Genomic DNA, 19,518 nt, shown 5'->3' with positions numbered 1-19,518 from the left:
CCCTCCCCCCTTCCAGAAAATATCAAGTGCGCCCCCCCCCCCCCTCCCCGGGGTGGAAAAAAGTCTGAAAGAAACACTGACATTATCCTCACTCACAAAAGCAGCGTAACTATGTTTTTATTTTATTTCTTTAATGCACTTTAAAAACAGCAAACATGTGTGCTGGTGGTATGTCAGATTTCATTAAATCCCCAACCCCCTACCTCTAAATAACACATCTTCATAAAAGTTTAAATCCTACCCCTTTGTAGTATGACTTCATCAATGGACGACCCTCGATAATAAATCATTCTTGAATTCTGGATGAGAAGAATTGTAACAGAAACAAAATATTTGTTACTTGTACATTTCTTAAATGATTATATTCGCTGCGGCAATATAAAATGTATTGTTTGTAATTTTTTTTACCACCGCATGGATTTGTCAATAAATTTATTCTAATTGTGCTGTTGTTGATGAGTTTTATTTTTGCTGTACATTTAAAGGGATAAACTCAGTTTTCCACAACTTTTTAAAAGCTTTTATTTAACTCACTTCCTCTGTGGTCAGTCGTCAGTCTGTCGTCAGTCTAGATCGAAACGCAGGAGTGAAAATTCGGAAACTTCTACTTGACCGATACGATTCACATTTGGCACGTGGGTCAAGACATGAAGACAATGCAATCTGAAACTAAATTTGACTTAATTGGATGACTAATTAATTTTTTATGAATTAATTAAAATTTGGACCGAATTAGTAGGCATGTCTATCCAACCACACCACACGCGTCATCACGTTCCATAGCTGCGCCATCAGGTTGAATAGCTGCGCCATCACGTTCAATAGACGCGCATGTAACACTATTGTAAATACAACATGTAAAGTACTGAAAAAAAATTCATAAAAAAAAACGTTTTAATAACAAGCTTTTATGTAGATCTAGTAATGCACTAAAAAGTAGAAAATAAATTATACACTACTATTTAAATTACTTTAAAGAAAAGCGTGGGTCTCTTCTCAAATATTAGTAAAGGTATAAAATAGGTACTAAAGTACTTAAGTGACCCACGCTTTTCTTTATAGTAATTTAAATAGTAATGTATAATTTATTTTCTACTTTCTAGTGCATTACTACATAAAAGCTTGTTATTAAAACGTTTTTTTATGATTTTTTTTTTCATATTCCTTAACTTTTTCATTTTCCTAAACTTTTCCTCATATATGCCATACTGCCCCCCACCATTTAAAGTTTCAGTGATCCTTAAGAACTCCGGAGGATCATGTGTCATGTCTTACGTACACATCAACAGAGACATCCCTCTTACTACATTAGCAGAGACACCCATCCAACACATCCATCAACAGAGACACCCTATCCAAGACACTCCATGTAGACGCCCCTCAATCCCATTCAACAGGACACCCTTTCACCCAAAACCCCATCAACAGACACGTTTGCAATCACACCAACAGAGACACTCTATACACAGACACCCCTTCATTCTCCAACCCCCTCCCCCATCCCACCACCTCAATAGAGACACCCCCTCCCCTCAAACTAGTTATCGCCTTCCTTCCATGTGTACACTTAGCTGTATAATTCCACTTTCGCTGTCCTGTTTTGTATTGTTCCCTCGTTTAACTTCCTCAATGTCAGACCAATCACCCCGCATCAACGTTAAGAACCCATTTACTATAAGTACCTTCTTAAGCCTTTTCTCGAATAACAAAGATTTTAAATCCTTGTCTACACAAACTAGCAAATAAAGCACCGGTAAGTAAATATTTTTTGGTGAACTTTTTATCTTTTTTACATTAAACTGCTGAGTTATTTATAGCACAGGTGGGGGTAGGGGTGATAGCACAACATAATATTTTATTATATTTTTACTTTTTTTTTTTAAATTACGTAAGAAGGGCATTTTGTACTTGATTGAAATTACCACATTCTGACCGCCATCCCCGCCGCATTCCTTATTCACTTCCTCCTAAACTAGGGTTTCTTTCTCGCCAGGGTAGGGGGGTGGGGCGGGGGGGGGGGGGGTGGGAGTGGTTCACGAGTACGCCCACCTTCCCCCGGACAAAATATGGGGGGGGGGAGAAAAAAGATAAAATAAACGTTAAACAATTTCTCACCCCGAGAAATTTTAAGTGTGTTCCCTTATGCGCGATTTCAAGTGAGTGCATTTGCACATCTTTCCCGCATACTTCTGGGTGAACCTTCAAAAGAGGTTGGTAAAATTACAGTAATCCCAGCCTTGACACGTGCGTTAGTCGCGGTGTCTAGGTGGTCTGCAAGTCCCTGGTAAAGTTCTGGCCGAAGCTGCTTCTGATGTGTTCTTATGTAGTTCAGATTGTTAGCTTCAACTTGCAGATACGAATCTACAATCCATTGCTGTGTGAGCTTTCCCGTTCCATTGATTGGATTAAACTCAGTCCTTATGGCCGTTAAAGCTGATTTATATTGTGGCATTGAAACCTTATTTCTTTTAGGTAACATATATTATGTTTCTTAGAAGAACATCGGCGTTTCGGTATCTGAACTATTATGCTCTGCTATTACTACACCTAACCAAAATTCTGAGTTATATTACAAGTTTTAAAACATACTAGACTACCCGTTATCTAGTTAGATAACTGTGGGTTTCGGAGGTCATCCATAAATAACATAACGTCTGATACAAAATAACCAGACCCCACGGTTTTTTTTATCTTTTAAAAACATGATTTCGGCTGAGCATGGGTCTTACCACACTATCCCTTCACATACTGACGTCACAGGTGACCTACTCAACTCTACTGCACCTGCTCAGTGTTCCGCCAAGACTCTGACAACAAGGTTTAATCGTTTAAAAAAACTATTTCGGCCGAGCATGGCTCTGACCACACTATCCCTTCAGATGCTGAGGACAAAGAAATAAGTGAACTCTACTTCACCTGCCCTGTGTGCCGCGACGTCCCGATAGGCAAGTTCATCATTCACGTTTAAAAAAACGAATATTGAAAAAAATTGCTTTTTCGTGATGTGTCTCGAACCCGTACCACCCGCATGGTAGCTATTACACTACTAGGGGTACTAACTAATGTAAAATTAGTCCTATAATGTACTTCAAAATAAGAAACCAGTTACGCGAATATGTCTTATTATTTTAAATTTAATTAGGGGCTTATATCCCAAATTAGCTAATTCCATAGCTAAACAAACAAAGATTGATATAAAATAATTAAGGCCTGAAATAGTTTATTATATAGATTCTAGTGCTAGGTTCTATATGTAGAATTTACGTTAAGTCTAGATCTAGATGTAGAATTTACGTTGAGTCTAGATTCTAGTTTTTGCCGTAACTCTAGATCTAGATCTAGACCTAGATAGATAAATCCCATGCATTCTGGAATTAGATGATCATTGAAGCTAAACAAAGATTATATATAATTAAGGCCTGAAATAGATTCTAGATTCTAGATGTAGAATATACATTAAGTCTAGATCTAGAATTTACGTTAAGTCTAGTGACCTAGATCTAGATCTACTAGATATAGATTCATAACATTTTCTTCCTTCAACAGCTGATCTGTAGACCTAGAGAAATGTATTGTATAATAAATTAAAAAGAACTGTTAAAACATTGATAATATTGTTGAAACGTAATAAAAATAGCAAACGGATGTATTGTTAAAGTTATAGCCGACAGAAAATTAGCTTTATGACGCGTTAAAGATCTGAATGGGCAACACAATTTTTGATGGAACCGCCATTGTTGTTTTAAGTAATAAAAAAAAACCATGTGACGTCGCTATTCACTTTAGGTAAAGTCATTGTTTTAAACTTGTATAAATAATGTGGTTAATCAACCAATGAATAAATTAATAAATTAATTAACGTCTTTAAATAAATTTGTTATTAACAGTCCGTCTGAAAACAAAAATTGTTCTCTACCAACATACTATTTTACAGCTCCAACATGGTGCAGATTCTCTCCAGTAGCCAAACAGACAAACAAATAAATATTCAAACATGTAAACAAAGTTGAGTTTTAGTAGTATAAGATAGATAATGGAAAAACTTTAGTTTTATATTGGATACATATTTCGTTAAATTTTAAGTGAGTTCCCTTATCCGAATTTTCAAGTGAGTCGTCCTTACCCCCTCAACCCCCTCCCCCTCCCCCCGACCACTTCGTATCACCCCAAAACACAACAACCTTATCGATAACACCGGATGAACGTTTCCTCCCTGAGGTTAAGATCAATTGATTACGCCTTACGTGTGTGTGTGTGTGTGTGTGTGCAGGGGGGGGGTTGATTAATGTGTTATGACGGAAACCTTATTCACTGTGTAAGGGGTAGTCTATACTATGAGGAGTACGCGATACTATGAATAGGCAGAGCTTTTAGAGATATACGATACTAACCCAAACCCGAGTCAACACAATAGCACACATTTTTCGTGATATCATTCATGATTCCAACCCATGATACCAACCCTAGCCTAAATTAAAACATTAGCACACACATTTCGTGATACTAACCCATGATGCCAACCCTAGCCTAAATCAACACATTAGCACTATTTAGCGCACATATTTCGTAATACCAGTTCACTTTTGGAAGCTTTGATACGCACTTTTTTAGCTGAACATGAACACAACTGTTTCAGGTATCATAGAGTTAACACAGAGTTTTAGATCAGATGGTCCACATGGCAGATGAAATAGCGTTAACCTGTATCCATTAATCCCATTTAGAGCTAAGTACTCATTAGAGCTGATTGCGCGCAGGAATGCTATTCGGGTCTAAGAGCTCGAACTTTCGTGGTGGTAGTCTAAGGATCTACTGCTCAATCAGGTTAATAAAACGTATACAACCAGAGTTTATTCTCGTTTTGACGTATAAAGAATATGCGTAAAAAAAGTTTTAATAACAAGCTTTTATGTAATAATGCAATAAAAAGTAGAAAATAAATCATACACTATTATTTAAATAACTATAAAGAAAAGCGTGAGTCTCTCCCTAAATATTAGACACTAATATTTAAATTACTACAAAGAAAAGCGTGGGTCTATCTATAATAATAGTTTCGCTGTCTGTCTGACAAGAACCCTCTGTCTGACAAGAACGCTCTGTCTCTATAATAATAGTTTCGCTGTCTGTCTGACAAGAACGCTCTGTCTGACAAGAACGCTCTGTCTGACAAGAACGCTCTAGAGAAAACACAAGCAATTTAAAAACATGCACAGTAATTCGAAAAACGAAATATGACGTCGACACATTTAGCGTAGAGTAGAACATAATCTCAAACCAGAGAGTGCACACAGTAATGTAATGACGTCATTGATTCTCGCGTAAACATTGAAAAAAAGGAAATGTTGTCTAATCTAAATGGTTTGCGTGAAGAGTTTCTTGCATACAATTCTTCGGGTAGGGGCGAAGCCCCACCCCCCGCGTAAGAACGTCCCCAACTCAAAAGAAATTTCCTCATCGATACGCTATAATAAAATTACCGCCTAATTAATGTGTCTAATCTAAAAAGTGGTTTTCTTGCAATGGGACGGTAGACATGTTTTTTTGGGGGGGGGGGGGGGGGGGGGGGTGGAGGGGTGGGGGGTGGGGGGGGTGGTGTGTGTGGGGGGGTGGGTTGGTTTCAGTGTTTCTTTCAGACTTTTTCCTCCCCGGAGAGGGGTGGGGGTACTTGAAATTTTCGGGGGCGGGGGTAGAATTTTCTGGGAGGGGGCGGACACTGGAAAAAGTATATAATTATATTTCGTTGAATGGGACGGTAGACATGTTTTTTTTTGGGGGTGGGGGGTGGTGGAGGGGTGGGGGGGGGTGGTGTGTGTGTGGGGGGGGGGGTGTTGGTGTGTGGGGGGGTGGTGTGGGGGGGGGGTGGGTTGGTTTCAGTGTTTCTTTCAGACTTTTTCCTCCCCGGAGAGGGGTGGGGGGTACTTGAAATTTTCGGGGGCGGGGGTAGAATTTTCGGGGAGGGGGCGGACACTGGAAAAAGTATATAATTATATTTCGTTGAATGGGACGGTAGACATGTTTTTTTTTTGGGGGGGTGGGGGGTGGGGGGGGGGGCGGTGTGTGTGGAGGGGGTGGTGTGTGGGGGTGAGGGGTGGGGGTGGGGGTGGTGTGTGGTGGGGGGTGGGGGTGCGGGTGGTGTGTGGGGGTGGGGTGGGGGTGGTGTGTGGGGGGGTGGGTTAGTTTTAGTTTAGAGAAAAGAGACAGCACTATCAGCCTAGCGCCCGTTGTACATATATATATATACATATATATATATGTATATATATATATATATATATATATATATATACATATATATATATGTATATATATATATATATATATATATATATATATATATATATATATATATATATATATATGTATATATATTATATATATATATATATATATATATATATATATATATATATATATATATATAGATGTATATATATATATATATATATATATATATATATATATATATATATATATATATATATATATATATATATATATATATATATATATATATATATATGGTGACAGCACATGATTTCAGGCTAAAATATCCCAGTCAAAATATAACAGGGACAAATTTACTCAGGACGAAATATAGCACGACAAAAGATATCATGGGAAAAAGTATTTTAGTCAAAATGTCTCAGATAAAAATATGCCCCGCTATCCTCAACACAATCCCAATGCCTGTAATCACTATTGGATTAGACCAGGGGTCTCCAAACTACGGCCCGCGGGCCGAATGCGGCCCGCGATGTCCTCTCATCCGGTCCGCGGAGATCTTTTAGTCCACGGAAAAAAACGTTTGTTGATGATGGCTGAGGAACTTTGTCCAGAAAAAATCAAAGACATGACTGGAAGAAACTGGCCCTCGAAGTGAAATTTGATAGTTAATGCGGCCCTCGGACTGAAAAGTTTGGAGACCCCTGGATTAGACCTTTAAAAAACCAACAATCGTATCAGTTTCAATATTTTTCTAAAAGAAGTAATTCACGTAACGTCACGTTTCTCAACGTCCCCTACCCCCACCCCCCCCCCCCCCCCCCCCCCGTCTCCAACCCGTTACCACACCACGTAATTAACCCTATTGTCGTTCGAGGTCACGACCACGAATCTTAACGGTTTTCTATTCACACGAAAGGTCAACGTGATATTTCTATCATACAAGACTGCCTTGCGAATAATTTGGAACTGTTGGGTTTTAGATTACAGTAATTAACTCAAATCTAAACATTGTTAAGCACGATGATATAAGATATAATTTTAATTTTAGCATTGTTAATTGGCAATTAAAGACTCACCTTAAACTTGATTGATGGCTTCTATGAGTGCAGACTAACCTGCCGAGTACCTTCAAGTACCTGCTGTGGATTTTGCGGGGCACATAGTTGACGTTATTAGTTATAATGATATTAAAGCTCAATTTTACTCTTACAAACAATTTTAAATATTTGTTTTTTTTCTCCAAAGTTATTTACAAAATGTTAAAATATCTATCCCCCACCCCCACCCGTAATACATTTTTTCACCCTAGTTCCATAAAAAAAAATATTGGGATCTTTTTTTTTCTCACAAATTACGTCAAAATGTTGAAATTAATATTTTATTTTTTCCCAGTTACGTCAAAAATGTTGAATATAAATTGTGTAGTCGTGGGAGACGGGTAAGTACCTACCACATGTTCTTTGTTTGAAAAGGATATCGTCTTTAAGTAAGTACCTATCACACGTTCTTTGTTTGAAAAGGGGATAGCCTTTATTTAAGTAATTATCACACATTCTTTGTTTTAAAAGGGAACGTCTTTATGTTAATCAGTCAGGGCGTGCTTGATAGTTATGTTATATTGTTTATTTGTTGTCGAGTCGGTGATATAAATATTTTATGTTATATCGGTGTGGTGTAGTAGAAATTAGTATTGTGCAAAATAAGGGTGGGTAAGAGTATGCCCGACTTTGTTGTATAACGAGTGTACAGTGCCGGCGCCAGGTTATTTAGCGTCCTATGCAAAGCTTATTTAAATTCACCCCCCCTCCCCCCCCCCCCGCAATTTATTCTCTCTCAGCAAAATATTTTCGCCGGACATCACATCAGAATCTGCAGCGTTTTCTGAAGAACTTTATACGGACTTTTGGTGAAAATAATACGTTAGATGTTTTAAATGTATAACCACAATTTTATTTAAAGAAGAAAAATAAAAATAAAGGCGTATTCGAATGTAGAAAAACAGTTTTAATTATGTAACCGGAAAAAATGTTTATACTTGGGACAAGAACGCATTTAACAATGACGTCGCTTATTGTTTACACTTTAAAAAGAGCACGAAACTGATGACGTCATCTTCCGAGTTTAGAATAAAATAAAGAAATTAACTATTTCATTCAAATATGATTTAGAGCTAGATTCTACGTACGCTATGAAATGTATACAATACGATTTTCTCGGCCTAAACTTTTAAAAGTTTTTATATTATCTATTTGGATTCTAGATATAGATCTAGATCTCGATTCTAGAACTAGACTAGATCTACGGAAAAACTAGACGTAGACGCTAAGATCTGGATTTAGACTAGAATCCTGATCTATCTACTAAATACAACAGAACTACCATTGAACAGCCGGAGTTTTAAAGGAATCATTTAAGTCACTTAATCAGTGTGTGCCTGTGTTATGTTAAATGTGTCGGATTATTAGCTAATTAGTTATTTCTTTGCTTTGTCGGTAATATCATTCAGAGTGCAGTAATGCACATTACGTTTTGACCAATAACTATTTTATAAATTATTTTTGTCAAACAAATTCAATATTTTAAAATATATAGGCCTATAATTCACGTGAAACGGGCACCGATGGCTAGTATATATATATATATATATATATATATATATATATATATATATATATATATATATATATATATATATATATATACACGAACACAAATACATACACCCGCACACACACAGACACATGTGGGCTCATGCATAATTGTGGCAATACTTCCCGGAATTAGTTCTCCCAGTTAGACCTAATGAAAAGTTTTTTTTTGTTTTTTTTTTGTTGGTTTTTTTTTGTTAATTGGATTAATTAGACCCCTCGCTGGTGCTTAGTACACTTTGGGTTGTGTGGGTGGTGTCAAGGGTGATCACATGACACGTAATCACGTGGCATCGTACCACGTGACATATTGTTACTTGATTTTTTTATCTCAAGGAATTTTATAACACATTTTTAAAAATTGAGGTTTTATAATTTGACATTTTATCATGTGATTTTTATCATATGCCGTTTAAATCATGTGACACGGAATAGCGGCGATCCACAGACACATCATGAAAGCAACTTGTCAATGGCATCACATCATGACGTCACCTTGTCAGTGACATTACGCACCAATTAATGGCGTCACTTTGTAAGTGACATAACATAATGACGTCACCTTGTCGGTGACATTGACGTGCGCGAGCGTTAAACTACTGTATAGACGTGCGTTATCAATCACTGAACTCGTTAGCTAATTAATTAATTAACGAGTGACGATTGCTTCGTACCACACGATCGGTCACCATTATGGTCACGACAAAGACTTTGAATAAACCACACAAGTTTAAGTTGGATTAGACGTACCTAACCACGTAACCCCTGGTTTGTTGGTTGGTTTATGGTTAGTTTAAGGATTACGTGGAGGTAAGGTTACATCTACCCCGGAAGTCTCGAAGAAACACTGGTGTCACGTGATTGTGTAACGAACAGGACTGGCTGTTTTGATTCTGATTTATTACCGTCTCTTGATGTACTGCCCCTGTTTTCGTTCACCCCCCCCTCCCCAATTACAGATCCATCCCTTGATACTAAGAGCTGGCAGAGTGTTTTGTAAGTGCACTGTGCCTGATCGACATGGTGGTTGGGGGAGGGGGGGGGGCGAATTGTGTGCTACACAACACTCTTCAATGACTGTACTTCCGGGCGGGCAGGCTGGCCCAGCTGTGTGTTGTTGACTGGTGTGTGAGTCGTGTGTATGTTGTGGTTAATATATATATATATATATATATATATATATATATATATATATATATATATATATGCTAGTAAATCAGCTGACTTGTGGATGATTGTTGGAGGGGAGAAAGGGCGGTACTGTAATATGAAACACATGTTGACGATAAAGAAAAGTGGTGGTGTTTGGGGGGGGGGGGGGGAGGGTCAAACATCCTTTGATCACCCAAGCGTTCTGCTCAATTAAGCATTACGTGTCAACGTCTTAAGCTCCATATAGGCTGTTAACTTTGATTTCGGGGTGATTTTCTTTCTAGGCCTGCTTCCATAGCAATTGTCAACCCAAGAACATTTTGATTTCGGAGTTATCTCTCCTAGATGAGCAATGTATCTTCCATACTTTTTTTCTTTGAAGGGGGGGGGGGGGCGGACGGACACGATTAAAAGTATATATCTTCTATATAAATTCCATTTCGTTCGGGGGGGGGGAGGGGTGGTAGACTTTCTTTACCCACTCGACAACGCTGACCTATTAATTCGATTGGTTTCTTATTGCGATAGTTATTATTGATTTAGGTAGAACTTCGACACATGATTTCTATATTGTGAGAATCACCGTGAACAGAAGATGTATCTTGTGAGAACCTCTATCATGATTTCTATATTGTGAGAATCATTGTGTACACAAAATGTATCTTGTGAGAACCTCTAACATGATTTCTATATTGTCACAGAGCGGTAGGGAAAGTAGCCATGGTGCAACGTTTTTGTGAAGGCTCATTCCGTACAGAGTATGTCCCCATAGTGTAAGTAAATAAATAGTAATACAAATTTGTTTTTTTTTCCATTTTGTTTAGAGATATCTTTTTTTTCATTTTTTTACAGATTTTTTTCTATTTTGTTGACAGATTGTTTTTCCATTTTGTAGACAGATTTTTGAAAATATTGTTGACAGATTTTTAAAAAAAAAAATTGTTGACAGATTTTACCACAACACCATTGAAATGACAGTGGATAAAAAGAAGGTCAGCCTAGGCCTGTTTTCTCAACCTGGTCAAGAAGATTATGACAGGCTGAGGCCTCTGTCATACCCTGTAGCTGTGAGTGGTTACTTAAGTAGTGGTAGCGCGGCTGGTGTTGGTTTAGTGGTAGTGGTAGTGGTGGTGGTGTTAGTTGATTTGTGGTGCTGGTGGTAGTGCTGGTGGTGTTGGTTTAGTTGTAGTGGTAGTGATGTTGGTTTTGTTGTAGTAATAGTGGTAGTGCTGGTGGTGTTGGTTTAGTTGTGGCTGGTGGTGCTGGTTTAGTGGTAGTGGTAGTGCTGTTGGTGTTGGTTTAGTTGTAGCGTGTAGTGAACGAGTGAGGGGGGGGTGAATTGGGGTGAATGTTGTTTGCACTGTATACCCTATCCCAGGGTCTCCAAACTACGGCCCGCGGGCCGGATGCGGCCCGCGAGGTCATTTTATCCGGCCCGCGACAATCTTTTTGTCCACTGAATAAATGTTTGTTGGAGGTGGCTGAGGAGCTTTGCACAGAAAATTCAAAACAATTTTAAAATGTAGCTTTGGGTGGAAATACAATTACTCGCTGTGTTGCAGACATTGGTGAAAACATTGCGACTCAAATAGTGAAAACTTCAAGCAAGTTTCGCCATTTTTCACTTGCAATGGATGAGTCGCTGGACAGCTGTTACACCTCTCAACTGCTTGTGTTCGTTAGAGGTGTGGATTAAGACCTGAACATAACACAAGAGCAGGCTTCCCTACATATAATGTATGGCACTGTTACCGGAGAGGATATCTAACCATAGATAGTTCAAAGACAAACACAAAATCGCAAGATTTAACATATTTCACATCAGTAAGATTGCTAATTTTGCGAGAAAATTCAGAGTATCTAAGAAAAGAATTAGGTGACTTCCTGATAGTACAGGCATGTCACAGCCATTATTGTCTGATGAAGAGTGGGTATATAAATTGGCCTCTGCTGCAGTCATAACCAGTCATTTAATTTTTCTGAACCTAAAACGGCAAGAGAGGGAAATCTAGTTTCTGATCTATACACCCACCTAAAGGCCTTTAGATACAAACTTGTCATGTTTTTGGAACAAGTACCGGCTAACAACTTGACACACTTTCGGCAGTGCAAGGTCTTTACGGCTGAAACAACCACTGAGTTATCCACGTCATTTACATACGAGATCGTTAAAGACCTACAGATGCAGCTTCAGTAGCGATTTTCTGACTTGGATTCAAAGGCAGAAGAAGTGAGACTGTTTCAAAGCTCATTTAAAGCAAGTGTAACCAGTTGCAAAGATGAACTGCAGCTGGAGGTCATTGAATTGCAAGAAAATGACTTCCTTAGAGACACGTTCATAGAAGGGCGGATGGGTTTTCATACGTTTTTGCACAAGGAAAACTTCCCTAACATTAAAACTTTTGCATCAAAGTACCTATCAAATTTTCGAACAACATGCCTGTGTGAACAAACATTTTCAAGAATGAAATACGTGAAGAACAATTTGAGAGCAGACGTGGACCTCAGGTGGGGGAGGGGGGGAAGGGGGTGGACACTTGAAAATTGTATATATTTCTATATAAAATATAGTTCGTTGGGGGGGGGGGGGCACGACCCTGAAGAGATGCCTTAAAGAAACTCTGGCCCCCGAACTGATATTTGATAGTTAATGCGGCCCTCGGGCTGAAAAGTTTGGAGACCCCTGCCCTATCCCGTTCGTTATTGTTCAATTCTCGTGCTGTGAGTTGTAATAGTCCGGTTTGTACCAGTTTATGAAAGGGTATATAAGGTGTATGAAAACGTGTAGAGTTGTAGAGCGACATTAATGTCACACCTATGTATACACTGGGTTGTATAATTGACCTAAAGTGACCGGACAGTGGTGTATGAAGTTGAACCCACCCCGAACTGATCTGTTAAGTACATGTAGAAAAACGCGTAATTATGTACCAAAGTACCATGCCACCAGAAAATTATCTTTTTAAACGTAAAACTCTGTGAATATTGTTTTTGCAATTACTAGTAAAAAGGTGTGTGATCAATACAGTGATCTAACCCATACCTATCACTATGTTAAAAATGATCTTTAAAGAACACAAAGAAGCAGTAGTTAATTAAAAATATATGATCTGAACTAGAAGACCGATATTTAGTTAAATGTAGGCTGTTATTCCGAATGTTTTTCTATTATATCGAAAAGCGTGGTTTTATACCAACTCTGATTTTAAAAACTTTCATTACACTGTAATACTTTAGCATTTATGATGACGATATATTAAATTCTGATTATAGACAAAAACATTTTGTAAACACTAATAGTGTTAAACAATTTACTTATATTCTAAAGTAATTATCTATTTGTTTTGACATTTATAATTAAATGTGTAGATATATACATATTTATGTTAAGAGTGTGCATATTTCCCCTTTTTCACTTGTCTTAAATAATTTCCCAGGAATTATTATGTAAAAAATTTTTTTTTACAAGAATTACGTTACGTTCATTGTTTTTGGTTGTAGTGTGTATATATATATATATATATATATATATATATATATATATATATATATATATATATATATATATATATATTTGTTTTGTTTAGATTGATACAATTTTTGTTTTGTCGGCCTACATTGAGTGTTTTTTCTTATTTCTTCAGAGTGCTACTTTCAATTTATTTTACATCATACTGAAGTAATGACATACAGCTAGTAATTATATATATATATATATATATATATATATATATATATATATATATATATATATATATATATATATATATATATATATTAAAAAATACAAATATATAGAACGTATTAAAAATTCGGCGTCTTAACGAGTTAAGTCAAGTTAGACTTAGGGTGCCATGTAACCTTCAATCAATTAATTCATTTCACACCATGAACATCCTACACATTGAAACACCTAACTTTGAACAAACAATCACCTTCTACTTCTTCACCATACCATTCCACAACTGATACAACACCTTATGAATACATTAAACAAGGAAGTACATTACTGTCATTTGCCCTCTCTCTGTTATGATTTCACTCTTGTTATTTTTATTTCATTTTAAAACACTGTTGCACACACTGTTAGCTATCAAATACAGTATGCCATCTGTATGTGTATTATATTAGATTTAAGATGCACTTACACGTAGCTATTTGCAGCTTTATAAAACAAAATCTATTTTATTATTTTTTTTCATGGACCTTGTTACTGACACAAGACTGGGGGAGGGGGGGGGGGTCGTAATTTGAATGTACTTAAAAATTAAAATTAAAAAGACCACTATCATAACATTCCTAGATATATTTTAGAGAAATTATTTATAAATTAGGTTGTTACTAAATTAAAATGTTATCTTTTCTTAGTTAAGAGCAAAGCTAGGTTTACTATTTTGTTTATTTTAGATAAGCTAATATATCAGTAGATCCAATTTAAAGTATCAAATTAGACATTGATCTACTTTTAGCATTATAAGAGAATATGTCACAGTTATATGCCATTTTATATAAGGGGACAACAACATATTTGTGAAACTTTATATTTGTTATTGTTGGATAAGGTTTTCAGTCCAATTTTGAATCATAAGATTATATGATGGATGATATTTTTTAAATAGATTTCTTTTAACCACATGGATTTTTATAGAGCTTTCTTTTGATTTATGTTGTTGATGTTTACATTTTGAGTTATAGTGATTTTTTTCATACCTTATATCTGATTTGTTACTTTATGTATGCAATACTTTATATATTTAAAAATTTAATTTTTAGTTTGCTATTTTTATATATTTTAAAACTACTGCTCAAGTTGCCTTAATTTATGTGTATTTTCCTTTCTCTCCAATGATTTAGGACTGTTTCATTCTCTGTTTCTCATTGTGTAACAAAGCAAGCGCAGACAACATCGAGGCAAAGGTTAGGATAAGATTTTAGAATAACAATTTGTTTAACCTCAGATTTTTTTTACATGCAATTATGTTTTCTTTCACAAGTGTATATTGTATAAGTTTATCAAGCATCTCTTGCGATGCATGTTTGCTTCTGTTGGGGTTAGCAGTTTTAACTTCTCTGAAGGAAGTTGTACTTTGCCTATTACACCATCAAGTTCGATTTTCACGTTTGATTTTTAGAGAATTGTCTAAATCTAGTGTTGAATAGATCAATCTGCAAGGAATCCTTTCATGATGGTGTATTTCTGTGTGTTTAAAAACATCTCAGTTTAGCTCTACTTCAGTTGTAACATTTAGACCGATATTGATAGCTCAGTCGTAGCATGATTCTTGTAGAAAGCCACTATTGTATCAAGGTGGGTTTGTGTGATACCACTTTAAGAGTTAGGACTAGGGTCAGGATAAGAACTAGGAAAAGAATTGACTAAAAAAATATTTTTAAAAATTGATTTAAAGGGGTAGGGGAAAGGGTAAAACTCCATTTTAGCGTAATTTATTCCCCGCTTGTCGTTCACCTCCAGTTTAGCGTATTTTATTATAATAACCGAAACACACCAAAACATTAGAAAAATGTATTTATTTGTATTGTATTTTTGTTTTCACAAATGAATAAAATGAATGTTTAAAACACACGACTTATTTATTTGTATTGTATTTTTGTTTTAACAAATGAATAAAAAACAACAAAGAGACTGACTGAAGTGCTTTATTTGTTGGTTACAAAAATAGAGATGCACACTTTGTACAATTAAGTGTTCCAATTTCAACTAAACTGAATGAAAGTATTAAAAGGCACAATGATGCTGCCGACAGTGGGCCGGGGGTGAAATTTGGTGAGGGATGGCTTGGAGTGTTAGAGAAAGTGCGACAACTCACGTTGTCATTTTTAAAAAAAATAATGTTAGAGGTCGTCCATAAATAACGTCACACTCGTAGGGGGAGGGGGGTCCGTAATTTTGTGACGGTGTGTAATGAGGGGAGGGAGGGGGGTTCAGATGGTGCTACGTCATTTTGGGGGGGTCTTGCTTTTTTTGACGACACGCTTTTTTAAAAACAATTTTTACCTACCCCCTCCCCTCTGTTACAGGTTGTCACAAAAAGTCAGACCCCCCCCCTAAAATGACGTCACACCTCAGCCTACAACCCCCCCCCCCCCCCCCCCCCCCCTCGCCTCAAAATTTCTTTTGAATTTTTCTTAAAACCGATAGTTTTTCCAAAATCTTGTCAGAACTCTGTCAACATCGAGTATTTTGATCAATTCCTATTACAATTTATTAAAACCGTTTTCTAAAACGCGAAATAACGGCTAAAACACGTTTTTCTAACATTGCTTTTTTATAATGCAAAAAAGTGACGTCACACCATATGAAAGCCCACCCCCTCCCCCTCATCACACACCGTCACAAAATTGCGGGCCCCCCCCCCCTCTCCCTTACGAGTGTGACGTCATTTATGGACGACCTCCACATCATTTTTTTTTAAAGTCAGAAATTTACTCATACAAAAAATCATACTTGATACATATATCAAAATATTGGGAAGGATGGTAGATTTACTATGAATTTAAATAACATACAACTCTATATTAAAAATGTTTTTTTTCAGTTTTCGCAAAATTGTCAAATTAAAAAACACAGAGTTTATACATTTATTGCATAAATACAAAAAAAATATAATGCAGAATAATTAACAGTGTATCAGTTTCACCATGAGACAAATGCCTTTTTTTTTTTAAAAATACAATACAAATAAACAAGTCGTGTTTTTTAAATATTCATTTTATTCATTTGCTAAAACAAACACACAAAACAAAAAATAAATCGTGTTTTCCTAATGTTTTGGTGTGTTTTGGTTGTTGTAATAAAATACGCTCAACTGGAGGTAAACAAGCAACGGAGAATAAAATACGCTAAAATGGAGTATTACCGGGGAAAGAACCTATTTATGAAAATTGACTTTAACGGGTAGTGGGAAAAATCTATTTTTAAAAATTGACTTTAATGGGTAGGGAAAAGAATCTATTTATGAAAATTGACTAATGGGCAGAGGAAAGAACCTATTTGTAATGACTCAGTTAAGTTCAGTGTATAGCTGGAACAGGTAAAGGTGAATTTAAAAAGGGGCATAACTTATTTTTTAAGAAAAGTGTACTTAAGCCCCTTTTTAATTGGGTTTCTCAAATAATGTCCATATAATAAAGTATCAAATATATTATCTAACTTGTATAACCACAGTCTCCATATCAAAATTAGACAGCATGAACACACAAAAATAATAATGTATCATTAAAAGTTTGAAATTTGTGCTTTATCCCTCTAGTGGTACCCAGAAATTCACTATCACTGTCCCTATGCACCCATCATTCTAGTGGGCACAAAGCTAGATGTCAGGCAAGATAAGGCAAAGCAGACTGATGGTAAAAAGGTAAGAAATTATTTGTGATAGCTTTTGATAAACATGGGATAGGCAGAAAGGTATTAGAACCCGACCCCACCAGTGTTTCTTCCAGCCTTTTTTCTCCGGGGGGGGGGGGGGGCACTTGAAATTTTCGGGGGGGGGGGGGCGGTAGACTTTCTTCGGGGGGCGGACACTGTTAAAAGTATATATTTTCTATATAAATTATATAAATTTCATTTCGTTCGGTGGGGGGGGGGGGGGTAAGAATTTTTTCGGGGGAACTTCGCCCCCCCCCCCCCCCGAACAGATGCCTGGAAGAAACTCTGGACCCCACGTCTTTTGGACTCCTTTGAAATAGCAACGACGTTATGATAATTTACAAATGGTGAAGAATGTGTTTGTGTCTATTTCAATTCATTGTTAACGTTAACTTGGTCCAAAGCAGAATTGTTCCACAAATGTTATGCATAAAAATGCTCAATTTATTTTGTGGGTCTGTCCGTTGTTTCTTTTTTTTATACATAGTGTACGTTATACTGACTGGAAATATATTTATTATCCAAGGTCGTGTCTAAATCAGAAGGGGAGAAAATCGGGAAATCTATCAAAGCCAACAGGTACCTAGAGTGCTCTGCCTTGACCCAAGAAGGACTAAAAGACGTTTTTGAAGAAGTGGTTAGAGCTTATCTGTACAAAAAGCCCAAGCACAAAAATAACGGCAAAGGATGTGTTACGTTATAGTTTTGTTTTAAATTATTTATTTGATTCATTTCTCCAACTGTTTTTATTAAATAGTTTTATTTTACTTTGAACCAAAAGATGCTGATTTTTTTTCAGCATTATCTTTTAGAATAGGCAAATTCTAAACATTTAAATAATTGGTAAATGCTTGAAATCTTAAACGACATTTTAAAAATTTGATATTTCATTCATCACCCTAAAACTAACTTTTTTTAAAAAATCTAATAAAAGTTAGATTTTTACTACCTGTTTTGCTGTGAGGGTTATGGTCGGGATTAGAGAAACAGTTGTATCAGGTTGCATTAGGTGTTTGATACTTGTAAACATTTTGTTTGCATTTTAATAAGTAAAATATTTTAAAAAAACAATTAATTTTCAGCAAAAATATTTTATTGTCTTAACTGCATGTTATTCTGCCTACAGAATTTACTTTTGATTTAGTTTTTGTTTAAATATGTTTTAAATATTTAAATACACCAACAGTATTTATTATTGAAATATGTGTATGAACCAAGATGAATGCTGATGTTTTTGACAGACTTAATGTAATTGAATGTGTATAAAAAAAAATTTCCACCGAGCATTTACTCTGACTTGCCTATTTGCCCATGTGTAAGATTTTTGAGCAAGCCTTATTTTCTTTGTACTGACTGCTCTTAGGTTCACACATTTCAATGTTTATCTGGCAAACTGCTGTGTATATACTATTATAGAGTAAAACTATTTGATACAAATGACTTTTTTTCATTATTTGATACATATAAATTTAATATTTTTAAAATTATAATTTCAATCCAATCAAACTAATTCATAAAATACTTAAATCATTGTTTATTGATGAATAGTTTTGTTAATTTTTATAGAGATCTGTACTTTATTTTATGTATATATTTTTTAAACACACCTTTAAATGTGTATAGCAAATCATAAAAGGTAATTTTGATGGTTACGAACAAAATTTAAACCATAAAACACAATATTAAAATATGTAGGTGGATTTTAAAATTCGCTTAAGGTAAGTTTGCCTGGGTTGATAATCATCCATTTAAATCAATCAATCAAACAATCAATCAATGTGACTTACTTTATTTTGCATGAATTCAAGACACTTTGGTATGTCAACTATCTTTATTATACATGTTTAGAATAATTATTCTATTTTCTAAATTAACATTAAATTTAATTTTAGATAAGTATCACTTTTTGTGTAAAGTATCTTGCAGGCTAAGATTTTATGGTCAAAACTTTCCCTAGATATAAAGATCCAATAAATCGTGGTATGAGTATAAACATGTAAGTTAGGGTACAGTTAGACGATTCACTATTGATAATGGTAGTTGCAAATTCATCAAGTCATTCAGTCTTAGCTTGTTGTATGGTTAGCTTGATGTGGTAAGATG

The 19,518-nt window shown here is 35.8% G+C and overlaps 1 protein-coding gene across 1 annotated transcript; it reads left to right on the top strand.

The window, feature by feature from the left end:
* The first annotated feature begins 1,616 nt into the window (after positions 1-1,616).
* LOC131929711 (ras-related C3 botulinum toxin substrate 1) lies at positions 1,617-19,152 on the top strand. The gene is made up of 7 exons (XM_059286051.1): positions 1,617-1,753; positions 7,621-7,666; positions 10,730-10,801; positions 10,978-11,095; positions 14,883-14,945; positions 17,300-17,404; positions 17,942-19,152. The coding sequence occupies exons 2-7, from the start codon at positions 7,632-7,634 to the stop codon at positions 18,116-18,118; spliced, it is 570 nt and encodes a 189-aa protein (XP_059142034.1). The 5' UTR covers positions 1,617-1,753; positions 7,621-7,631; the 3' UTR covers positions 18,119-19,152.
* The last annotated feature ends 366 nt before the right edge of the window (positions 19,153-19,518 follow it).

The sequence above is a fragment of the Physella acuta genome, unplaced genomic scaffold (assembly GCF_028476545.2).
Source record: "Physella acuta isolate Inbredline_101_S28 unplaced genomic scaffold, ASM2847654v3 ptg001664l, whole genome shotgun sequence".
Lineage (NCBI taxonomy): Eukaryota > Metazoa > Mollusca > Gastropoda > Physidae > Physella > Physella acuta.
This window is presented reverse-complemented; position numbering and strand designations above follow the sequence as displayed.